We start from the raw sequence: 26,594 nt of genomic DNA, 5'->3' as shown, positions 1-26,594 counted from the left end.
TTAGGGCAGTGAGAGTGGCGCTGATTGGCCGGCGGGACACGTGATGGTACCGCCAGCCAATCAGCGGCCACCAGTGCAGTGCATATTGAGTAGCCATGTGCGCGGCTACGTAGCGGCCTCTCCCCGCCTCCTCTCCGCCCCAACACTGAGCATGTGCAAACAGTCTAAGGCGGCTTAAGCCGCTGGAACGCTATAGTATGCTGCACGTCCTGGAGAACGTGCAGCGTTACATGTAACGCAACGTGGGCTGTGTGAACAGCCCCATTGACTTTGTATTGTTGTGAGTTGGGGAGCATTACAGGCTGCATTAACGTGCGCCTGTAACGTCCCTGTGTGGAAGCAGCCTAAAGGAGAACTAAAGTGAGAGGGATATGGAGGCTGCCATATTTATTTCCTTATAAGCAATACCAATTGCCTGGCAGTCTTGCCGATCCTCTGCCTCTAATACTTGTAGACATACACACTGAACAAGCATGCTGCAGATCAGCTGTTTCGGACATTATTGTCAGAACTGACAAGATTAGCCGCATGCTTGTTTCTGCTATTATTCAGGCATTTCTGCAGCCAAATAGATCACCAGGGCGGCCAGGCAACCGGTATTGTTTAAAAGGAAATAAATATGGCAGCCTCCGTATTCTTCCCACTTTAGTTGTCCTTTCACGGCCAGTGATTGGAGGAGGAAAGAAGACAAACATGAGGGCAGGTAGACATTTGTATCTAGTGTTGAAGGTTTAATACTGGGAATACATGTTACGTTTTTCGCGTTCAATTCTCCACGCAATCTATTAGCCATTTGATTCTCTGCTGGATTCTCTTATCTTCCGCTCGTTTTTCTTATCTTTTTTCCATTCACTTCTATGAGAAATCGAGCGGAACAGAATCGAGCGGAGAATCAGTCATGTCGGAATTTTATCATCGAAGGCAAGAACGATTCTCGGCAAAAAACGTAACGTGTATTCCCAGCATTGGATGATTGCCATACTGAAACTACATCAACACCAAAATGCTAGCGCTGGGCCTCCCCCCACACTGAAGCAGCAGGCACAAAGAAGATTTTTCTTGAATGCATATAGTGTTGTAGATGTTTTGCTCCTTGGCGATCAGCCTAAATCATTTGATCACAGCCAATACTTTTTGAGGTAGCAGTGCACAACTTAATGACCTGCATTGCGGAGGCGCACCACTACTTTCTAAAGTGGTGATCTGCAGCACGAACAGGGAGTGTGAAACAACCACTACTGCGCTCCACTATTTCCTATGGGGATCACTGCTATCCAGTGGCGTAGCTAAGGAGTTGTGGGCCCCGATGCAAGTTTTACAATGGGGCCTCCCAAGCACTCTATACATGACAATTGATACGGCGCACCAAAACCTGCCAATGGCAACTACAGTGTCAGAGGTGCCAGAAGGGGATGGGGAACAGTTTGTTAATGATTACCACTATTCACATCATCTATAAAAGTGATTTTTATGAGCACAGGACCAATAGAGAGGTAATACTGCAGTTGAGGGTGGGCCCTTTGGGCCCCGATGCGGTCGCTACCTCTGCACCCCCTATTGCTACGCCTCTGCTGCTATCAAATGGCCCCTTATAATTGTCACTTTATATATCCAGCAAAAAGTAGTAGCGGTAATGCGATAGCGGCAGTCGCTGAAAACTGGAGACCTCTTCAGCTGATCCTGACTTTCATAAATGTGGGGCACAGGAAAGTACAATCTTTATAAAATAAATAACAGCATTTTGTCTATTCCGCCTTTCTATAACTGGCCCCTATTTGTGTTTATAGCCGACATAGACTAATAATAATCCAATTCTGTTTATTTAGCTGTGTGCCTTATGAATGACAGTGTAGCCAGTATGGCAGCCCATCGTCATGCAACACTTTGCTTGTCTGCTGCAGGTGGACACGGATGATGTCATCACCAGAGATGAACAGATATTCCTGCTGTCACAAGCAATGCGCCGCTGCCAATCAACTGCTCACAATGCCAGAGGGAAACCCAACTCTTCAGATGGTAGAGATATTGTATTGCCAAGTATATTAAAGAACAGCAGTCAGAACATTATGTTGTAATTGTAATATGTTAGCCTAAGGAAATATACAGTGATTTTTTTTTTGTATAGTGTGGATGGCATGGGGGATGAATGGGGGGGGGGGGGGGAGCACGTCAACAAACAAATGTATTTATTTATTTTTTATGTAGTGTGGAACAAGGTCTAAACAGTTATTTATTTGGCTTAAAGCAAGCCTGGTGGGGAAAAGAAAACTCAGAGGCGTTGCTAGGATCCTAAGAGATCCGGGGCACTTTTGGGCGCTCTAGCCAGAAAACCGGTGTGGCCATGCACATGTGGGTGTGGTCATAGGTGGAGACAAAGTTAGATGAACTTGACAGCGGTCTAAGTAGGCCAGCCCAGCAAAATGTTGGATGAAGCCCCCCTTTCTATTAATACATAAAAACCCCAAAATGCAGCATATTAAATAAATGGGTAGCGTCATTTAAACATAACTAGGCAGAGTTGCCCGGCTTCTTTTCTGGCTGGTCTGGATTTCTGCTGGGTGAGCTGGCCCGATGCCAGGTTATCTGGCAGTCCCCCCATAGCATTCCCGGATTATCTAGTGGGCCTCATCCCATGTTCCCACTGGCCTTCCTTGAGGCACCCCAACTCCCAGCATGCCCCATAGAAGAACCACAGCTCCCTGCATGCCCCCATAAAGGCACCACAGCACCCAGTATGCCCACATAAAGGAACCACAACATACCTCGATTGATGCACCACAGCTCCCAGCATGTCCACCATTGCGGCACCACAGCTGACTCTGCTTGGGGGACATCCGGGGCACCCCAGAATAGATCCAGGGCATGTGCCACTGATCTTTGGGGCTAGCAATGCCCCTGAGAAAACGTATGATATTATGAATTGTAGGTGTAGTACGGATAACAAATAGAACATTAGCAAAGAATAGACTCTCATATTTTACTTTTCAGCTATATAGTTTTTTTGCATCATTCTGTCATATTTTCAGTTTAGAAACCACACTCTCTTTTAATCTATAAAAAAGCTGAAATAATAAACCTTTGAACTTTTTCTGCAGTTAATCCTTGTCTCAAGCTGTCTCTCACTGTTGTTTTGTTGTTTAACCATTTAAGCCCAAAGGGTTGTTTATTTTTTGCATCTGAGAAACTTTCACCTCCCATTCATTTGCCAATAACTTTATCACTACTCATCACAAGGAATTGGTCTATATTTAGTTTTTTCTGCCACCAATTAGGCTTTCTGTGGGTGATACATTTTGCTAAGAATTATTTTATTCTAAATCCATTTTAACAGGAATATTAAGAAAGAAAAGGAAAAAAAATCATTTCTCAGTTTTTGACCAATATAGTTTGAAATAAATACATGCTACCATAATTAAAACCCATGTATTTTATTTGCCCATTTGTCCCGCTTATTACACCATTTAAATGATGTCCCTATCACAATGTATGGTGTCGATATTTTATTTGGAAATAAATGTGCATTTTTTCAATTTGCGTCCATCACTATTTACAAGCCCATAATTTAAAACATTATATTAATATACTCCTTTGACATGCTTATTTAAAAAGTTCAGACCCTTAGGTAACTATTTATGTTGTTGTTGTTTTTTTATTGTAATTTTTTTTATTAAAAATTTGATTTGGGTAATTGGTGATGTGGGAGGTTAACAGCTAATTTTAAATGTAAAATAATGCATTTGTTTAATAAAAAAATAGATGTGGGTGTAGTTTTACTATTTGGCCACAAGATGGCCACAGTCAAAAGTCCTGGAAGTGTACGATCAGGCTTCCAGGACGCATTAGGAGGACGGGAAACTTTTCAGAAATCAGAAAAACAGCAGCCTCTGTTAAGAGGCTGTCTGTTTTTCTGCAGGGGGCTTAGATCAATGAATGGGATCTATAATCCCATTCATTGATCGCTGGGCTAACGGCCGGCGGCAGGAGCGCGCGCGGCCCGCGGGAGTGTGCGCGGCCCAACTGGACGAGAATGTTCATTCAGTTGGGCTTAAGTGGTTAAAAGGATACCAGATGTAAATTAAAAAAAAGAAAAAAATTCAGTGGGTAGGAGAGTATGAGCTAATACTTACTACTCCTTCCCTTTCGCTCAGTCAGCCGCTATTCTACTCTAACCCTTCCCGGTCTTCTGGCAGACTCTCCTGGCTTGTAATCCGGACATACTGCACCGCGCATGCGCAGTATGTCCTTTCTGCCTGCTACATCATTATGTGTGGCCATGGGGGGAGCAGAAAGGACATGCTGCGCATACTACCCTATGCACTGCATATTCAGTGCTTCAGAAAACAGGACTGTATTCGACTCAGTGAGTCGAACAACTCAGAGAGGCTCTTTTGCATACATAACAACAGAGGGGGACCCAGTGTATAAGAGCTAATTTGGTATTAGAGCTTTATTGTTCTAGTTGAACCCAGCTTTAATTCTCATGTTCATGGATCTTTAGGCTTAGATAGATTTTGGAGGGCAGTACGAAGTCGCTTGCCTTCCCAAATTAATATTTTCCATATGCTCCCCAGGGACAAAAGTGTGTGTGTGTGTGTGTAAATAAATATACTGTATATAGAAAACCCAACCACATCGCCTGAACTTTCTAAAATAGTGCCTAGCTGTAACCAACACTTACCTTCCATCATCTTTGAATCCAGGTGTTTTGACTTGGGAGCTGTCTCTTGACTGTTATGTAGCCCAGCACTGGCACTCCTCTACAGTATAGAACACTGGGAAAAAAACACAAAGACAACGGGAGCCCAAATGGTGCAGTACGTCACAGGTGGATGAGTGTATAAAATTACTACAAAGGAACACTCACAAAGAAGGGTTGCACAAGGGGCAACCGACCACTTCAGATAGGTGGAGTGACTTAAACCTGACTCCACTCAGGTATATCCTGGAGGCGGCCGCTCTCTTGCAAAGAATCTCATGCACTATGAGCCCCGTAAGGTGGTGGAATTCCGCCTCAGGTGAGGTGTATGGAACTCCCCTCACTAAGGAGCTGGGGGGGAGTAAGGCACAGAGGGAGGTAAAGAGGTGCCCAATATATATAAAATGCTCAAAAAACAAAACACTAAAATTAGGAAAATTAAGGAGGCTTACTTCGCAGATGACAACTCACTTTAGGTAGAAATATTTAATAACAAGCACAGGCAACGCGTTTAGTGGGATCTAGCCCACTTTCTCAGGCCAAATAAAGTGCCGCAGCAGTCAAATAGCCACATTCGGGGCGCCTCTCCTGTTTTTAGTGTTTCTAGAGCACTCCTCTACAGTACATCTATTGGGCGCCAGGTTTTGGCATGGGACTTGGGATTTATACAAACTTTAAGCTCCTCCCACACTAGCGGCCCGCTGAAAGCTGACCAATCATCACACGTACAGATACCAATGCTGCTTTCCACTGCTGACTAATGAATCCCTTAGCCTTGTGAGTACAGGTCATAGCTGTGATCTTTGCATTTGTGCCATCAGAGAAGTCTTCCTATAATTACTTATTATATATATTATGCAAACTGCGCCCACCGTTAATAATGATCTATCATACAAAATGTCAAACAACCAGAGTCTTCGCTATCACAAATAGTCCACAGTGTACAATTGTATATAAATCAGTATGACAGCGCTCCTCTTCTTATTATCCTCAATACCTAGAAAAGAAAAAATGGCTCCACATAGTGCATTACTGCTAAACTTGCATCATCTTTATAAACACCACGCCAGTGATAAACCAAGTGCTCTTTAGTGTGCCACTTCTAGTGCAAACTTATCACCAACTTTAAGACAGTTCCAGGCTCACCAGATGTAGGCCACCTCATACACCAGGTGGGTCTATCGCATAAATCAATCCACAACGATCTGCTGCTCTCATGTATCATAAGCTTTTAATCCGGATTCTTCAATAAAACATAATAAACATAGCATAAAATCTTTTAAAATTGGGAGCTATGCCCCTGCGCTCATGTGCACTCACGTTATCCACAGATGAGTCTCCGCATATCGGGCTCTTGGCCCTGTGATGCACCACCTCCTATGGTCACGGCGTCCCGCTCCCCGCACTGGTGCATCAGTTTCAAACTTCCTACGAGCGATGTGATTCCTCCTTCCTGTGACGTCAGACGCTGCCCGCTATGCTCCGCCTTACGCGTTTCGTCCCTTGGGACTCATCAGAGGCTGACGTGACAGGAGCGACCGACGTCTATTTATGTTCATTTTAGTTCCGTATTTCCTTGCGCATGTCTATTTCCGTGTCAATACGTAATCCGCGTCATGTGGCCAATGGACTTTGGGCTTGCGTAGTGCGCTCTCGTATACAACTCTGCCGCTCATCGTTCGTGCCCTAATATGAGCCAGATGGTTGATCCTTCCACCACTGCCATCTAGTGGTCAATTTTCTAACTACTCCCTTAAAATTACCTTCCTTTATAAAATCAATTAATCACATCTCACCATTGAACATTGTATGAACTACAAATATATGTTTCCACTATGGATACTACTACATCAATAGCTACATCACTTGGCACTTCTATATTAATTAAAAGATAAACCATCCCTGCTGTACTCCATCAAAGCCAGACGGTACATCACAGTTCCAAGCCTACATGTATACACATTCCCTAATTACAGTTCACATGTGATAGTGCTCCTATACAGGTCCCCATTTACATACACCTTGGTTGTGTCTTATGGGGGAGGAATCTGTGGTCCCTTAAAAGGGTGACAATAGTCCCACCCCTGGTGGCTTCTCACACTCCCACCTGTATTCCTAATCGCAATCTCCCTTGGAATTCATTTATTGGAACCACAGAGTTCTCAGCACCATAATTTCCTACAGTTTGATGTTTTAATATTTTATTTTATTATATACCCCCAAATAACACCTAGAAGGGGGCTTGTGTTTCCTACTACCTTATAGTGTTCATTTCCTGACTGTTTCCCCTAAAATTATAACAAACCTTTTCCTAGATATCCCACATAGACAAAATTATTATGGGTAGATTCTGGTTTTCCTCCTCCCCCAACTATAACCAAGGCAGTCAAATCTCCCAGTGCACCTCCACCCATTAACCCCCTTTGTGTTACCTCAAGGTCCTCCCATTCTTCATTTAACATTCTAATCTACCCTACTAGTTATAAGTCATTGGTGATATAGCAATTTAAATCAAATTCAACGTTAAGCCCTCCTGGAACCAAAGTTTTCAGGTTAAAGATCCATCTCCCTTCAGCTTGCGAGATGTCTCTGACTAGACTGGACCCCCTCCATCTCTTTATATGTGCCTCTATCCCCATAAATTTCAATCCGCTGGGATCATTATTATGGACCAATCGAAAATGATTAGATACATTATGAGTTGCTAGGCCTTTAGAAATATTGGCCACATGTTCTCTGATTCTTTCATGTAATTTTCTGGTGGTCCTACCTATATATTCCAGGTTACAGGGACATCTCAGGAGGTATATAACTCCTTTGGTGTTACATGTGATGCATTGTCTTATGGAAATCTGTTGCCCACTATTCATTGATATGAAGTTTGCCCCCCTTATGGGTTGTGCCTCTTTGCATCCCCTGCATTTTCGACAGGGGAAAAAACCTGTTTGTCCTAACAGATCTCCCATCCTTGTTTGTGGGGGGTTTACAAAGCTGGTTACCAGTCTTGATTTTAGATTTGGGGCTTTTTTATATATAAACCCAGGTCTTTTTGGGATTGCATTTCCCAGGGTGCCATCTAGTTTCAATATGCTCCAATGTTTTTTTATTATGGATTCAATTTCCTTATATTGCATGTTGTAGTCCAATAGTAAATCGAATTCTCTATTGTTTTTCTGGGGTATGGTTCCCCTATCTTCCAATAGTGGGGCTCTATCCAAGTTCGCCACCACGCTAACCTGTGTTTCTAAGTCCTCCTTCCTATAGCCCTTCTCCCTGAATCTGTTTATCAGGATCTGACTTTGATCCTTAAAATCTTCAATGTCTGAACAGTTTCTCCTTATGCGCATAAATTGACCTTTAGGGATATTGTCCAACCACTTTTTATGGTGGCAACTTCCAAGTGGGATATATCCATTTTTATCTGTAGGTTTAAAATATGTTTTTGTGTGGAGTCGGTCATCTTGCTTTTTGATGACTAAATCCAGAAACTCTACCTGGTGGGGAGATGTCTGGAATGTAATCTTTATTGGGGTCCATTGGTCGTTGGCCCTATCACAGAAGGTAACCAGCGATTGTTCTGGGCCCCTCCATATGAAAAACAAATCATCAATGAATCTGCTCCATAATGTTACATATTGAGCTCCCTCCCCCGACAGTAACTGTTGTTCCCATCTGTCCATATATATATTTGCTACGGACGGAGCAAACTTTGCCCCCATCGCGCATCCATTCTGTTGTAAATAAAACTCCTTTGCATACCAAAAATAATTGTGCGTTAGTGCATAATTCAATAGTTCCATAATGAAGTCTATTTGTTTTATTTTTATATCTCCTTGTTGTGTAAGGGCTTCTCTCACTATTTGCATACCCTCCACATGTGGAATCACTGTGTACAGAGATGTAACATCTCCAGTGACCAGGATATCCCCCTCTTTCATTTTCACATCCTGTATTTTTTGGAGTAGATGTTTTGTATCCTTCAGTAAAAATGGCAAACCCTCCACTATTCTTTGGAGGAAAAAGTCTATATATTCCCCTGTTCTTTGTGTGAGTGAACCCACCCCACTAACAATGGGTCTTCCCGGGGGGTTTTGTTGGTCCTTATGAACTTTAGGATTATAATAGATGACAGGTATCCTGGGATGGGTGGGTAACAGATATTTCAATTCATTTGTGGTTATAATAGTCTCCCTCTCTCCATATATCAATATATCCTTCAGTTCCTTCTTAAAATCCTTAGTGGGGTCTTTTTTCAATTTCTTGTATGTACTTTGATCCTTCAATAATCTGCTCATCTCATTACTATACTGTTGAGAATTCAAAATCACCAGGCCCCCCCCTTTATCCTCTGGCTTCAGTACCAAATCCCTATTCTCCACCAGTTCAGCAATTTGTTGGCTGATTTCTTTAGTGTTTTTTTGTTTCTTTATTTCTAGTTTCTCTAAATCTTGTAGCACTGCTTTTTTAAAAACCTCCAATGTGCTGCCTTTCGAGTGATCTTGCGGATTGAACAGGGATTTGTTTTTCAAGCCTGTATATATATAAGGTTGTGGGGTGGGATTGGCTCTGGTGGTGGGGCCCTCTTTGTTCAAAAAATATTTTTTCTGAGAGAGCCTCCTCATATATTTGTTAACACCTAAAAACATTTCAAATTTATTAAGTTTTCTTGGGGGTGCATAATTTAAACCTTTGTCAAGGAGTCTTAGCTGGGGTTTAGTTAGTTCCACTCCGCTTAAGTTAAAGATTCCATTCGGAGTTATTTCCTTCTTTTTTTGCTGTTGTCTCCTCCCCCCTCTGGTTCCTCTCCTATTCTTTTTATCCCTCCTTCCCACTCTTCTTCCTGATAATTGTGAGGGTGTTTCCATCTGGTTCTCTGGCTCATCCCTAAAAAACGATCATTGCTTTCTATTAGGTGTTCATATCTATTAGAGGTAGGTATATTTTTATACTCATATTGATATGGTCTCACGTTCTCATTATGGGGTCTCTCCACTTTTCTTTGCCTAAGATTATAAAAATGCTCACCATATCTCGGTTGATTATGAGGATATTTAGGTGGAACCAATTTATTAGGGGTTTTGGGGCCTTGTGATCTGACACCCATAGGGGCTGTTTCCCACGTCTCCTCAAGAATATCAGGCTCATAATCCTCCCATTCAGTGTCTTGTTCTCCATAACTGAATCTTTCTTCCCTTTGATGTGTGTACTGTATGGGAGGTTGCAATTTATTCTGAGGGACCCCCCTGGGCTCAGCTGTCTGTTCCTGACCCCACTAAGGATTTTAAGAAGGAACTGAAGGATATATTGATATATGGAGAGAGGGAGACTATTATAACCACAAATGAATTGAAATATCTGTTACCCACCCATCCCAGGATACCTGTCATCTATTATAATCCTAAAGTTCATAAGGACCAACAAAACCCCCCGGGAAGACCCATTGTTAGTGGGGTGGGTTCACTCACACAAAGAACAGGGGAATATATAGACTTTTTCCTCCAAAGAATAGTGGAGGGTTTGCCATTTTTACTGAAGGATACAAAACATCTACTCCAAAAAATACAGGATGTGAAAATGAAAGAGGGGGATATCCTGGTCACTGGAGATGTTACATCTCTGTACACAGTGATTCCACATGTGGAGGGTATGCAAATAGTGAGAGAAGCCCTTACACAACAAGGAGATATAAAAATAAAACAAATAGACTTCATTATGGAACTATTGAATTATGCACTAACGCACAATTATTTTTGGTATGCAAAGGAGTTTTATTTACAACAGAATGGATGCGCGATGGGGGCAAAGTTTGCTCCGTCCGTAGCAAATATATATATGGACAGATGGGAACAACAGTTACTGTCGGGGGAGGGAGCTCAATATGTAACATTATGGAGCAGATTCATTGATGATTTGTTTTTCATATGGAGGGGCCCAGAACAATCGCTGGTTACCTTCTGTGATAGGGCCAACGACCAATGGACCCCAATAAAGATTACATTCCAGACATCTCCCCACCAGGTAGAGTTTCTGGATTTAGTCATCAAAAAGCAAGATGACCGACTCCACACAAAAACATATTTTAAACCTACAGATAAAAATGGATATATCCCACTTGGAAGTTGCCACCATAAAAAGTGGTTGGACAATATCCCTAAAGGTCAATTTATGCGCATAAGGAGAAACTGTTCAGACATTGAAGATTTTAAGGATCAAAGTCAGATCCTGATAAACAGATTCAGGGAGAAGGGCTATAGGAAGGAGGACTTAGAAACACAGGTTAGCGTGGTGGCGAACTTGGATAGAGCCCCACTATTGGAAGATAGGGGAACCATACCCCAGAAAAACAATAGAGAATTCGATTTACTATTGGACTACAACATGCAATATAAGGAAATTGAATCCATAATAAAAAAACATTGGAGCATATTGAAACTAGATGGCACCCTGGGAAATGCAATCCCAAAAAGACCTGGGTTTATATATAAAAAAGCCCCAAATCTAAAATCAAGACTGGTAACCAGCTTTGTAAACCCCCCACAAACAAGGATGGGAGATCTGTTAGGACAAACAGGTTTTTTCCCCTGTCGAAAATGCAGGGGATGCAAAGAGGCACAACCCATAAGGGGGGCAAACTTCATATCAATGAATAGTGGGCAACAGATTTCCATAAGACAATGCATCACATGTAACACCAAAGGAGTTATATACCTCCTGAGATGTCCCTGTAACCTGGAATATATAGGTAGGACCACCAGAAAATTACATGAAAGAATCAGAGAACATGTGGCCAATATTTCTAAAGGCCTAGCAACTCATAATGTATCTAATCATTTTCGATTGGTCCATAATAATGATCCCAGCGGATTGAAATTTATGGGGATAGAGGCACATATAAAGAGATGGAGGGGGTCCAGTCTAGTCAGAGACATCTCGCAAGCTGAAGGGAGATGGATCTTTAACCTGAAAACTTTGGTTCCAGGAGGGCTTAACGTTGAATTTGATTTAAATTGCTATATCACCAATGACTTATAACTAGTAGGGTAGATTAGAATGTTAAATGAAGAATGGGAGGACCTTGAGGTAACACAAAGGGGGTTAATGGGTGGAGGTGCACTGGGAGATTTGACTGCCTTGGTTATAGTTGGGGGAGGAGGAAAACCAGAATCTACCCATAATAATTTTGTCTATGTGGGATATCTAGGAAAAGGTTTGTTATAATTTTAGGGGAAACAGTCAGGAAATGAACACTATAAGGTAGTAGGAAACACAAGCCCCCTTCTAGGTGTTATTTGGGGGTATATAATAAAATAAAATATTAAAACATCAAACTGTAGGAAATTATGGTGCTGAGAACTCTGTGGTTCCAATAAATGAATTCCAAGGGAGATTGCGATTAGGAATACAGGTGGGAGTGTGAGAAGCCACCAGGGGTGGGACTATTGTCACCCTTTTAAGGGACCACAGATTCCTCCCCCATAAGACACAACCAAGGTGTATGTAAATGGGGACCTGTATAGGAGCACTATCACATGTGAACTGTAATTAGGGAATGTGTATACATGTAGGCTTGGAACTGTGATGTACCGTCTGGCTTTGATGGAGTACAGCAGGGATGGTTTATCTTTTAATTAATATAGAAGTGCCAAGTGATGTAGCTATTGATGTAGTAGTATCCATAGTGGAAACATATATTTGTAGTTCATACAATGTTCAATGGTGAGATGTGATTAATTGATTTTATAAAGGAAGGTAATTTTAAGGGAGTAGTTAGAAAATTGACCACTAGATGGCAGTGGTGGAAGGATCAACCATCTGGCTCATATTAGGGCACGAACGATGAGCGGCAGAGTTGTATACGAGAGCGCACTACGCAAGCCCAAAGTCCATTGGCCACATGACGCGGATTACGTATTGACACGGAAATAGACATGCGCAAAGAAATACGGAACTAAAATGAACATAAATAGACGTCGGTCGCTCCTGTCACGTCAGCCTCTGATGAGTCCCAAGGGACGAAACGCGTAAGGCGGAGCATAGCGGGCAGCGTCTGACGTCACAGGAAGGAGGAATCACATCGCTCGTAGGAAGTTTGAAACTGATGCACCAGTGCGGGGAGCGGGACGCCGTGACCATAGGAGGTGGTGCATCACAGGGCCAAGAGCCCGATATGCGGAGACTCATCTGTGGATAACGTGAGTGCACATGAGCGCAGGGGCATAGCTCCCAATTTTAAAAGATTTTATGCTATGTTTATTATGTTTTATTGAAGAATCCGGATTAAAAGCTTATGATACATGAGAGCAGCAGATCGTTGTGGATTGATTTATGCGATAGACCCACCTGGTGTATGAGGTGGCCTACATCTGGTGAGCCTGGAACTGTCTTAAAGTTGGTGATAAGTTTGCACTAGAAGTGGCACACTAAAGAGCACTTGGTTTATCACTGGCGTGGTGTTTATAAAGATGATGCAAGTTTAGCAGTAATGCACTGTGGAGCCATTTTTTCTTTTCTAGGTATTGAGGATAATAAGAAGAGGAGCGCTGTCATACTGATTTATATATAATTACTTATTACCTAATATATTACGGTCTTATTGTCTTTGATCAGGGTGTTCTCCGGAGTGGGATGGGATTACATGCTGGCCACAAGGATCTCCCAATCAGATAGTTTCCATACCCTGCCCAGAACACATCTATGACTTCAACCATCAAGGTAACTGTTTCATACATGGTCAGGAATGGAGAAACATCTGTGTCAAACCCATGATCAACAGGATCTACATTTTATTTTTCTGTTTCTATTCTGAGCTGTTTTATTTCTTGGTGGTTTGCTATATAGGATTTGCTCACAGAAGATGTGGGTCTTCTGGGAAGTGGCTTCAGGTGCCAGGAATCAACAGGACTTGGGCAAACTACAGTGAGTGCCTGACACTGGTCAGCCCAGGAAGGAGGAACCAGGAAAAGGTATGAGACATCTGCAGAAAAGCAAGGCACAAGGAAAAAATAGATTGAGGATTGAGGGCTTGGCCAAAATTGCAGTCCTTTGACAGGAGAAAAGATTTAAGCAGAGACGGTCATGTCCCTGTCACTGAACCAAAATTAAAGTGGATCCGAGATAAACTTTTACTCATTGCATAATTGTGTTCCTTTCATATAGTTTATAGGGCATTCCTCAAGCCAAATACTTTTTTTGTTTTGTTTTAATACTCTAATTCCCTATAAACTAAACAAGCCTCCCCACAGCTTCTTTTGCGCCTTGGCACTGTAGCAAGGGCTTATGGGAGCTCAGTCTGGGCAGGAGGAGGAGGAGGTTACTAGCCAGAGATTTCAGAGGCAGAGGGGAGGAGGGAGGAGGGGAGGGGACTGAATTTACACACAGGCAAGCTGATAGCATCTACAGCCCTCAGCCTGTGACAATGTGACAAACAGAACATGGCATCCCCTTATTGTATCACAGGAATAAATAATCATTAACTGTTGAAGCTGTTTGCAGCTAGATATGCTATGCTGCATCTAAACTTTAGATAAGATACATAAGTTACTTGTTATAGGCCCAGTGCACACCGAGCGGTTTTTGGAGCGATCCGCCGGCCGCATCCGCCTGGAAAAATGCTTGGCTAATGTATTGCAATGGGATGGTGCACACCGGCGGTTTGAGGTTTTTGCCAAGCCGCAAACGCGCCTCCTGCTGCGCGTTTGCGGTTTGCTAAAAAACCTCAAACCGCTGGTGTGCACCACACATTGAAATACAATAGCCAAGCGTTTTCACTGGCTGATGCGGCTGGTGGATCGCATACAAAATCCGCTTGGTGTGCACCCAGCCAAATATCTGCTCTCTGCTCCCAAAACCGCTAGCGTTTTGATGATCTGCTAGCGGTTTTGGTGTGCACTGGGCCATAGTTAGTTTTTCATCTCGGATCCACTTTAAGCACTGAAAGTTGCTTAAATAAGGAAGGTGAGGATTTGGCTTAGTCAGGGGGGGGGGGGGGGGGGGGGGGTTAGGTTTGGGCAATGGGCAGGGTAAGGTTAACTTTATGTGTTAGGGATACAGAGTTAAGCTTAGGCAACAGGAAGGCATTAAAGCGGACCTGAACTCAAAACGTCCTCTCAGCATAATAACCTTCAAACAAAAATAAATTTATTTGTTACAGCTGATACAAATCCTAAAATAAATCTACTGTTTCTACTTCCTGGTTCATGGAAGCAGGCATATTGTTTACCTGCCTGTGTTTTCAAATGTGCTTATCTGCCATCTCTGCCATAGGCAGTCATGTGACACAGGGGGGAGATCAGATTACAACTTGTGATTAGACACAAATGAGGGGGAATTAAACAGACTAACCTTTCTAAATACATACAGGGTGCATTTCTCTCTGTTTTCCTTCCATCCTGTGCAAGAGTTCAGGTCCACTTTAAGGGGGAGGTTAAGGATAGGTATCAGGAATGGGTTAACGTTGCAGGGGAAGGTTAAACAAAGTTAGCGGGAAGGTGTTAATGTTAAGGGAATGGTCAAGGTTAGGTGTAAAGGGTGGTTTTTTTTTTCCCTTAAAGTGGATCCGAGATAAACTTTACTCATTGCATAATTGTGTTCCTTTCATATAGTTTATAGGGCATTCCTTAAAGGGAAGGTCCAAGCAAAATAAAAAAAATGAGTTTCACTTACCTGGGGCTTCTACCAGTCCCATGCAGCCATCCTGTGCCCTCGTAGTCACTCACTGCTGCTCCAGTCCCCCTCTGGCAGCTTGGCGACCTCGGAGGTCGGCGGGCCGCATTGCGTACATTTTTACGCATTCCCGCTAGTGCAGAAACATTAACACATACATTTTTACGCGTTAGTGGTTCAACGCGTAAAAATTTACGTATTGAACCAGTAACGCGTAAAAATGTATGTGTTAATGTTCCTGCACTAGCGGGAATGCGTAAAAATGTACGCAATGTGGCCCGCCGACCTCCGAGGTCGCCAAGCTGCCAGAGGGGGACTGGAGCAGCAGTGAGTGACTACGAGGGCACAGGATGGCTGCATGGGGCTGGTAGAAGCCCCAGGTAAGTGAAACTCATTTTTTTTTTATTTTGCTTGGACCTTCCCTTTAAGCCAAATACTTTTTTTTTTTAATACTCTAATTCCCTATAAACTAAACAAGCCTCGCCCACAGCTGTCTGAGAGTGCCTTGGCACTCAGACCCAAAGTAGCAAGGGCTTATGGGAGCTCAACGTGGGCAGGGGGAAGAGGAGGTGTTACTAGCCAGAGATTTCAGAGGCAGAGTAGGAGGGGGGAGTGAAGTTTTCACAGGCTGAGTGCTGGTGATGCAGAGAAGCTTACCTGTGTGTAATGTTTACAAACAGAACATGGCCGCTCTCATTCTATCACAAGGATAAATAGTCATAAACTGTTGAAGCTTTTTGCAGCTAGATTTTCTGTGTGAACTATCTAAACTTTAGATAACATACCGTATATATAGACAAGTTACTTGTCATAGTTAGTTTTTCATCTCAGATCCGCTTTAAGGGAGTAGGTTAAAGTGAACCTCCGGACTAAAAATCTACTCTGCAGAACTGAAAGGGTTTTGGTGTTTCTTCAACAGTTTCACAGCATCAGAACTTTGTTTTTCTTACCAAAGCATCATTTTTAGCTGCATTTTTAGCTAAGCTCCACCCTTCAAAGAAATCTGCCTGGGCTTTTTCCCCCTGATACTGTGCAAAGCATGATGGGATTTCCTATGTTGTTGTTCACGTTGCCTAGCAACTGGGAGGGGTAATCAGCACACAGGACAGTTGGAACTGTGTCTCATGCTCCCTGTCACCTCCTTTCAACCAAGAAGATGGCTGCCCTCATGAAATCACAAACCTTTGCCTGTTCTTCTAAAACAGAGTGGGTAAGAGATTATATTGCCTATCTATTTTAATTAACATAACTAATGTAACTTAATAACAGTATGTTTGTTTAGGCTGAAGTTCCTCTTTAAGCTGAGGGACTAGCCAAGGGAAATAATTAGGGTTAGTGCACAATGGAATATAAATACCTGTACTGAAAATCACAATGAAAACTGTATCATACAGCTGAGTCACCATACAATGGACTATCACATAGCCAAGACCTGACACCAAACCAAGTTCACCTACTCAGCAAGTATCAGCAAGTCACATGCAGACTGTGTTTTTTCAAATACAAGTTGTGGAATGGAAAATGTTTCCTTATTGTTTGCTATGGATGCCATTACATGCAGGGGCGTAACTAAAAATCACGCGGCCCCTCAGCAAAACTTAAAGAGTAACTGTCAGGCTGCAAAATCTAATTTAAACCTCTATTCTCCTGTGTTAAACAGTTTAGAAGGAAGCCAAAAAGGCAATACTGAAGTTAAAAATCTCTCTTACTGTGATGTGTGCTGAACAGCAAGGCTCTGTATTCCCAAGCTCTGTAAGGAGGCCAGCAGGACGCATAACATATACTGCAAAGCATTCTTGGGCTGCCTCTTCTCTCCACTGCACTACCTTGGGTCATCCCCTTCATTTCCCTATCACGTCCTAAAGGCCCATACACACGTCCGTTTTTTTTGCGAACGACAGGTCGTTTGAACGACCCGTCGTTCAGTCGTTCGCCCGCTAATTCGGGAGTGTGTACAGACTGTCGTTCGCGTGATAAGAGTGAGTTTGAGCGATCCGCCGGGCGGATCGCTCAAACTCACTCTTATCACGAGGACGACAGTCTGTACACACGCCCGATTTAGCGGGCGAACGACTGAACGACGGGTCGTTCAAACGACCTGTCGTTCGCAAAAAAAACGGACGTGTGTATGGGCCTTAAGGCTGCTTCACAGGCTCATGTTACAGCAGCTTCTAACAGCAGCAGCCTAAACTCACAGCACTGAAAAATCACAGGGCACATGTTCCGTTAGACTCTAACTGCATGAGTCCGCTATTGTTCCTAGCCACATGGCTAATTAATATTCACTGCACAGTAGTGTTGTCCATTAGGATCTTTTTTGTGAGTGGAATCATCAGGAAGCAGGGAGGATATGACATCACAATTGACTTCATAGGAGACAGACAAACATGGAACCTGCGATGAGCAGTCAGGAGCATCATTCTCTGCAAATCCTTTATAAAAATTATGTGAAATCCAAACGTGGACAGTGAAATGCATATGTAATGTAAGTAGAGCCAATATTTAGCTACTGATATGTGTTTTTTTTCTCCGAGACCCTATACCTAACAGCTCCTCTTTAATGTTCACAACCCTTCCCTTGTCTCCCCTTGGTGAGCCTCCCAACATGGAGGTCTATCATACAAGGGTCACAAAACAAGAGTGGGCATCAGGATCTTCACACCTATAACATGTAGCCCAGGCATGGGCAAACTCGGCCCTCCAGCTGTTACGGAACTACAAGTCCCACAATGCATTTGCCATGACTGTGGCTGTCAGACTCCTGCAATGCATTGTGGGACTTGTAGTTCCTTAAAGGGGAACTGAAGTAAGAGGTATACGGAGGCTGCCATATTTATTTCATTTTAATCAATACCAGTTGCCTGGCAGCCCTGCTGGTCTATTTCTCTGCAGTAGTATCTGAATCACACCAGAAACAAGCATGCAGCTAGTCTTGTCAGATCTGACATTAATTTCATAAACACCTGATCTGCTGCATGCTTGTTTGGGGCTATGGCTAATAGTATTAGAGGTAGAAGATCAGCAGGACAGCCAGGAAACCGGTATTGCTTAGATGGAAATAAATATGGCAGCCTCCATATACCTCTCACTTCAGTTGCCCTTTAACAGCTGGAGGGCCAAGTTTGCCCATGCCCGATGTAGCCACAAAAACCACCTGATCTGGAGTATCAGAGGAAGGGAAGGTTAGTAGTTTGGGCCTCCCACACCTCTGAGCTCCCCTGGCCTGCAGTCGCAGTGGCTGCTCCCCCCTAGTTACGCCCCTGATTACCTGGTTTCTTTTAGTAATGAGTTTTATTAATTATTAGTGTTACTCTTTTGGTGCCAGACTGCCAGTATTGCCAGTAGACATTATTAGAAATGTGTTTTTTCCCCCCACAGGAAGTGTTTGCGCGGCTGTGGCTAATCTACACCATAGGATACTCCATCTCTTTGGCTACGCTGCTGATTGCTCTCTGTATTCTCTGCTACTTCAAGTAAGAACTTCATTTATATCAGAGGTCAGGAACCTTTTTGGCTGAGAGAGCCATAAATGCCACATATGTTAAAATGTAACTCTGTGAGAGCCGTATAATATGTTTCAAACTGGGACAGTAGGGCTCACGTCTCTGTTGCTATGATGATGTGTATAGAGTTGATCCGCCAGGCAGCGGAAGTGTCAGACACGTCTTCAGCTTCTCTTGGGTTTCAGCAACATCAGCAATTTCCCCGAGAGCCAGACAGGAGAAATACCGACTAACAGCTTATACAATTACAGTGGGTTGCAAAAGTATTCGGCCCCCTTGAAGTTTTCCACATTTTGTCACATTACTGCCACAAACATGAATCAATTTTATTGGAATTCCACATGAAAGACCAATACAAAGTGGTGTACATGTGAGAAGTGGAATGAAAATCATACATGATTCCAAACATTTTTTACAAATAAATAACTGCAAAGTGTGGTGTGCATAATTATTCGGCCCCCTTTGATATGAGTGCAGTCAGTTGCCTATAGACACTGCCTGATGAGTGCTAATGACTAAATAGAGTGCACCTGTGTGTAATCTAATGTCAGTACAAATACAGCTGCTCTGTGAGGGCCTCAGAGGTTGTCTAAGAGAATATTGGGAGCAACAACACCGTGAAGTCAAAGAACACACAAGACAGGTCAGGGATCAAGTTATTGAGAAATGTAAAGCAGAGTTAGGCTACAAAAAGATTTCCAAAGCCTTGAACATCCCATGGAGCACTGTTCAAGCGATCATTCAGAAATGGAAGGAGTATGGCACAACTGTAAACCTACCAAGACAAGGCCGTCCACCTAAACTCACAGGCCGAACAAGGAGAGCGCTGATCAGAAATGCAGTAAAGAGGCCCATGGTGACTCAGGATGAGCTGCAGAGATCTACAGCTCAGGTGGGAGACTCTGTCCATAGGACAACTATTAGTCATGCACTGTACAAAGGTGGCCTTTATGGAAGAGTGGCAAAAAGAAAGGCAATGTTAACAGAAAGCATAAGAAGTCCCGTTTGCTGTTTGCCACAAGCCATGTGGGGGACACAGCAACCATGTGGAAGAAGGTGCTCTGGTCAGATGAGACCAAAATGGAACTTTTTGGCCAAAATGCAAAATGCTATGTGTGGCAGAAAACTAACACTGCACATCACCCTGAACACACCATCCCCTCGGTCAAATATGGTGGTGGCAGCATCATGCTCGGGGGGTGCATCTCTTCAGCAGGGACAGGGAAGCTGGTCAGAGTTGATGGGAAGATGGATGGAGCCAAATACAGGGCAAACTTGGAAGAAAACCTCTTGGAGACTGCAAAAGACTTGAGACTGGGGCGGAGGTTCACCTTCCAGCAGGACAATGACCCTAAACATAAAGCCAGGGCAACAATGGAATGGTTTACAACAAAACATATCCATGTGTTAGAATGGCCCAGTCAAAGTCCATATCTAAATCCAATCGAAAATCTGTGGCAAGATCTGAAAACTGCTGTTCACAAACGCTGTCCATCTAATCTGACTGAGCTGGAACTGTTTTGCAAAGAAGAATAGGCAAGGCAGTCTCTAGCTGTGCAAAGCTGGTAGAGACATATCCTAAAAGACTGGCAGCTGTAATTGCAGCAAAAGGTGGTTCTACAAAGTATTGACTCAGGGGCCCGAATAATTACGCACACCCCACTTTGCAGTTATTTATTTGTAAAAAATGTTTGTAATGATGTATGATTTTCGTTCCACTTCTCACATGTACACCACTTTGTGTTGGTCTTTCATGTGGAATTCCAATAAATTGATGCATGTTTGTGGCAGTATGTGGAAAACTTCAAGGGGGCCGAATACTTTTGCAACCCACTGTAGCTAGCTGACTTGGGGGATGATTCACTTTGTAGGACAAGATCTCTGCACTTTCGCCCAATAGGCTGCCTGTCAAGTGACAGGCAGCCTATTGGGCCAATCAATGTGCGGGGATCTCGTTCTACAAAGTCACTGGATCTGACAGGATCCAGAGTGGGACAATTGGAGCAGCTGTTTGTTTTCGAAGAACGTAAGATAGTAGTGCATGCTACAGCAGTAGCGTGCCTACTTTGAAAAATTGACTTGCGCTGCCACACTAAGCTGTGCTGCTTGAGCAGTGTAACTTAGTGAATCAACCCCTACTGATTTGTCTGTAAGCCAAATGTAGCCATCAAAAGAGCCACAACTGGCTCCCGAGCCATAGGTTCCCTACCCCTGCTTTATAACAAACACTGGTAAGCCCCCTCCTCCACCTGAGGAGTCATGTTATAACTGTATAGCTTAGTTCTCCCAATAAAGATAGATACACTTTGCATCAGCATTGCACCAGTACTGAACATCAGGCTTTGATGGACATGATGACCTTTAAATGACAGCACAACTACAGGCACAAATATGTTTCTAGCCCTGTGTAAATACTCAATACTGGAGGTTGGCTTTATTTGTGTGGAAGCTCCTTGAAGTAGCTCCACCTACTGAACCTAATAACTGCTGTCAGTCAACAAAGATCATGTGGACATATTTTTAAAACTGGATATTAGCTTGCAAAATCATTATTTTATACAAAAACGCAACTTTTTGGTACAAATTTACTAAGCTATGAAAGGTACATTTGGATGTGGGCCTGTAGTTTATATTATGTGAGGGAAGCCTTATCACATTTAGAAAAATGACATTGTTTATAATTTAAATTTTTTTTTAAATTTAATTTTTGTTTTTTTAAGTAATAGAATACATTTACCAACATTTCTGGCTGGACGAGTCATCACAAAATGAACATTCAAAAAAATGCATGAAAAAAAGAGTATACTGTTAACAATACATATGAGAAGTTATACTTTTCACCCATGGAGAGACGTGGCATTTAGGGATGAGCAGAAACTACACCTGTGTGTAATTATGCATCGTAATTCACAATTACGCATCGTAATGCAAAATTTCTGAAAAAAAATCATAATACATTTCACATGCAAATTAATGCATCCATACATTTGCGTAATTTCAAGAAATGTTGCGTAATTTCAAGAAATTTTGTGTAATTTTGTTCCGACTTTGTCAGTTAATAGCAAAGCCTCCATACATGTTATCATCACCATTGCTATGTATGTTAAGGGGAATACTGGGAACAAGTCAAAAACATAATTTTACAAAAAGACCTTGTAGTTTTTGAGAAAATCGATTTAAAAAAGCACAGGAATCATGGTTTTCCTCAGTGTAAAAAATATTTTTTCTTTGCATTTTTAAAATACATTTTCCCAAAAACTATAAGGGCTATTTGAATTTTTTTTTGACTTGTTCCCAGTGTTGTCCTTAACCACTTGAGGACCCACCCTTTACCCCCCCTTAAGGACCAGCGCTGTTTTAGCTGATCTGTGCTGGGTGGGCTGTGCAGCCCCCAGCACAGATCAAACACCAGGCAGAGCGACCAGATCTCCCCCTTTTTTCCCCACTAGGGGGATGATGTGCTGGGGGGGTCTGATCGCTCCTGCCTGCCTGGGTGTTGTGGGGGGGGGGGGCACCTCAAAGCCCCCCTCCACGGCGAAATTCCCCCCCCTCCCTCTCCTCCCTCCCTTCCCCGGAGATCCGAGGCTGCACAGGAACGGATCTGTCCTGTGCAGCCTCTAACAGGCTCCTGCCTGTCATGTGACAGCGATCCCCGGCCGCTGATTGGCCGGGGATCGCTGATCTGGTACAACGCTGCTACTGTTAGCAGCGTTGTACAAATGTAAACAAAGCGGATTATTTCCGCTTGTGTTTACATTTAGCCTGCGAGCCGCGATCGGCGCCCCGCAGGCTATTTACGGAGCCCCCCGCCGTGAATTGACAGGAAGCAGCCGCTCGCACGAGCAGCTGCTTCCTGATTAATTAGCCTGCAGCCGGCGACGCAGAACTGCCACTTTGCCGACGCGCGTTATGAGTGCGCGGTCGTCAAGTGGTTAAAGAGCAGCTGTCAGCCATACTATCTCAGGAAACAAAAATATATAAGTAGATAAATACTTGCTCTACTTACATAACACATGTATTGTACTGTCCAGGTTATGATTCCTGTGAATTTTATAAAGGAAAAGTAGAGAATCCTACTCTAGACAGTTTCCATATTTACTGTGGCTATTTTGAAGCCGATCCTGATGTAACATCCGCCCTTAGTCTCCTCTGCCTGATTTGCCGGCCTTTCACTATAGAAAGTGCATTGTCTCAGCCTGAGAAATTTTGGCCAATCAGAGAGGAACAGAGGAGTGGGAGGGGAAAACAGGAGGGAAAGAGGCTTCAGCCAATCAGGCTGCATCAGTTAAGTCTGAGGGGAAGGAGAGAAGCAAAAAAAAAAAAAAAAAACAACCCAGCATGCCCTGCAACTTCTCTTTTGTGTACCTAATTTTCTGTGTACCAAATAAGAGTCATGTAAACTGGGGAATGATAATTTATCAACAAGAAATGTAATAGTGATTGTTAACTTTTGGGTTGCCTGATTAGCATCCTCATTACTTGTTTACCAGATAAAAATAAATAATTGATTTTTGATTTTATGCCCGACCGTTACACTTTAATTTATGTAGCAATGTTGGTGTCAATAGCATGTATGGAGGTTTTGCTATTAACTGCTAAAGTTGGCACAAAATTATGTGAACACCGCAAAAATGTACGTGAAATTACAAATGTGTATATGAAATCACTTGCATTTACAAACTGTAATTACGTGTAGGCGTAATTGCGAAAATGTATGTGAAATTTTGCATAATCGTAATTAGCGGATTATGATTGTCACTAACGGCAATACTCCCCTCCCCATAACGATCCCATCACTGACACATCCCTTCATACGTTCCTGTGAAAGAGCCACTCCCTCCACTTGGCAGTGCAGTAATCTTGTGGAAAGGTGATTGTGGCTGCTATTGCTAATACCAATGTCACAAAATCCTCAGCGCTAGGTTCAGGCAAATGTTTTCCAAGTGGTCATATTTGTCGCCACCCAGTGCTCAGACAACATCAGGCATAAGAGACAAGGTGACCACCACCAGAAAGAAGTAAACCAATTTTCAGTTTGTCTTTAAAACCAATAACATTTATTTCCTAAAAGCAGTAAAAACTTGAGTCCAATACTCCATATTGTGGGCCCTTAAAGAGAATCTGTACTCTAAAATTCTTACAATAAAAAGCATACCATACTCTTCATTATGTTCTCCTGGGCCCCTCTGTGCTGTTTCTGCCACTCCCTGCTGCAATCCTGGTTTGTAATTAACGGTTTTAGGCAGTGTTTACAAACAAGTCATGGCTTCTAAACAGAGTATCATAGGCTGAGAACTAGCTTACTGTGTGACTCATACAGAGCTTGGAGAGGGTGTGTAAACCTTCTGCCAATGACAAACAGTGCTGCACATTCCATACATTCCAGCCTGAGCCCGACAGAGCCGACAGAGGAAAGAAGATAAGATTTATTACAGAGACAGTGCAACTAGAAAAGGCTGCAGTAAGACAGACCACATTAGAACAGGCATAGGAACGTATAGGATAGAATAAACAAGGCTCAAAATTTTGTTACAGAGTCTCTTTAAGAGGAACTGTCGCAAAAATCTTAAAATTTAAAACACATACAAAAAAAAGTACATTTCTCCAGAGTAAAATTAGCCATAAATTACTTTTCTCCTATGTTGTTGTCACTTACAGTAGGTAGTAGAAATCTGACATTACCGACAGGTTTTGGGCTAGTCCATCTCTTCATGGGGGATTCTCAGCATAGTCTTTATTCTTTATAAAGACATTCCCTGAAAATGATTAATACAAAGATGCAGGGCAGTCTCCCTGCTCGCTGCACATTATTTTGGCAGTTGGATGGAGCAACTGCCATTCACTAAGTGCTTTTAAACATAAAGTAAAACCCTGAGAACCCCCCTATGAGAAAATGGGCTAGTCCAAAATCTGTCGGTAATGTCAGATTTCTACTACCTACTGTAAGTGACAGCAACATAGGAGAAAAGTCATTTATGGCTCCTTTTACTCTGGAAGAAACATACTTCTTATTTGTATGTGTTTTAAATGTTAAGATTTTCGTGACAGTTCCTCTTTATAACAAGGGCCCTTTCAAAGTAGCAAGCGTAACGTTTACACAAAATACACACTCAAATCACATCTGATTGCATAAACTAGTGCCCAGTCTCCAATTCCTGACCAGTTTCGGCGTTCCTCTATTACCACCCATTTGCTGCATTCTGTATGTTTCTATGGCTTGTTAGAGAAAGCATATGCAATGGTAACTGTACACTGTTTATGATTGATTTCACTTTTTGGTATTCCAGATCATCTAAGATTTTCACTGCAAAAAAGTGATCCTTGGTCACCTGTTTGTCTCTTTTCACCATCTTTGTAGGCGCCTACACTGTACACGGAATTACATCCACATCCACCTCTTTACCTCTTTCATCTGCCGGGCAGGGAGCATATTCCTGAAAGACGCCGTACTGTATTCCAGTGAGGAAGATGGGGTCATGCAAGGTGACTTGGGAGAGATTGCCTTGCCTAAAGCAACGGAGCTACAGTGGGTGAGTCAGAGTGGCTGAGTAGAAGGTCAATAACAGACAGGTTAAAGTGGATCTGAGATTAAATTTTACTCATTGCATAATTGTGTTCCTTTCCTATTGCTTCTAGGGCATTCCTCAAGCCAAATACTTTTTTGTTTTTGTTTTAATACTCTAATTCCCTATAAACTAAACAAGTCTCGCCCACAGTTTTTCAGAGAACCTTTGGCAGTAGCAAGGGCTCATGGGAGCTCAGTCTGGGCAGGAGGAGGGGGAGGTATTACTAGCCAGAGATTTCAGAGGCAGAGGGGAGGAGGGAGGATTGGGTTTTTTTTCACAGAAGATGCAGATAAGCTTGCCTGTGTGTAATGTTTGCAAACAACATGGCTGCTGTCATTGTATCACAGGAAGAAATAATCATATTCTATTGAATCTGTTTGCAGCTAGATTTGCTGTGTAAAGTATCTAAACTTTCGATAAGATATATAGACAAGTTACTTATAGTTAGTTTTTCATCTCGGATCCGCTTTAAAATGATGTGATCATATAACTCTACTGTTTGCTGGTTTATACGGTATGGTAGAGAAACTCATCATTTCCACATGTATCGCTTCTTAAAGTGAACCTCCAGACTAAAAATCTACTCAGCAGCACTGAAGGCTTGGTGTTTCTTTAACAGTTTCACAGCATCAGAACTTTGTTTTTCTTACCCAAGCCTCATTTTTAGCTGCACAGAAGAAAATTGCCCGGGCATTTTTCCCCTGATGCTGTGCAAAGCATGATGGGATTTCTGATGTTGTTGTTCTCATTATGCTGTTTTGGTTCATTTTTTTTTTTTTTTACATTTTGAAATTGAGATTTGAAGCCTAGCACATGCAGCTGGGAGGGGTGATCAGGACACAGGACAGTTGGAACTGTGTCTCATGCTTCCTGTTGCCTCCTTTCAACCAAAAAGTTGGCTGCCCTTATGAAATCACAAACATTTGCCTGTTCTTTTAAAACAGGGTGGGTACGAGATTATATTACCAATCTATTTTAATTAACATAACTAATGTAACTTAATGACAGTATGTTTGTTTCGGCTGGAGTACCCCTTTAAACAACAGATTTCCTGACAGCCAACTATCTGTGCCTTCCAGCTGCCCACAACCTGAATTACGCAAATTCCAGATAACTGGATAGTACACAATCATCAGGACATTGCATCATCTATGTGGCCCAGGGGCG

At 42.7% G+C, this 26,594-nt stretch overlaps 1 protein-coding gene across 4 annotated transcripts in view; it reads left to right on the top strand.

The window, feature by feature from the left end:
- LOC137542498 (parathyroid hormone/parathyroid hormone-related peptide receptor-like) overlaps positions 1-26,594 on the top strand; it is a 193,489-nt gene that overhangs the window by 142,055 nt on the left and 24,840 nt on the right. For all 4 annotated transcript variants that reach the window (XM_068264461.1, XM_068264459.1, XM_068264463.1 and 1 more), the window contains 5 exons: positions 1,902-2,016; positions 13,304-13,408; positions 13,535-13,659; positions 18,737-18,831; positions 25,220-25,391. In XM_068264461.1, coding sequence (XP_068120562.1) covers positions 1,959-2,016; positions 13,304-13,408; positions 13,535-13,659; positions 18,737-18,831; positions 25,220-25,391 — 555 coding nt within the window. In that variant the 5' untranslated portion in view covers positions 1,902-1,958. The remainder of the gene's footprint in view (positions 1-1,901; positions 2,017-13,303; positions 13,409-13,534; positions 13,660-18,736; positions 18,832-25,219; positions 25,392-26,594) is intronic.

Source organism: Hyperolius riggenbachi, chromosome 12 (genome assembly GCF_040937935.1).
Source record: "Hyperolius riggenbachi isolate aHypRig1 chromosome 12, aHypRig1.pri, whole genome shotgun sequence".
Classification (NCBI taxonomy): domain Eukaryota; kingdom Metazoa; phylum Chordata; class Amphibia; order Anura; family Hyperoliidae; genus Hyperolius; species Hyperolius riggenbachi.
The sequence above is the reverse complement of the archived record's forward strand: the minus strand, read 5'-3'. Positions and strand labels throughout refer to the sequence as shown.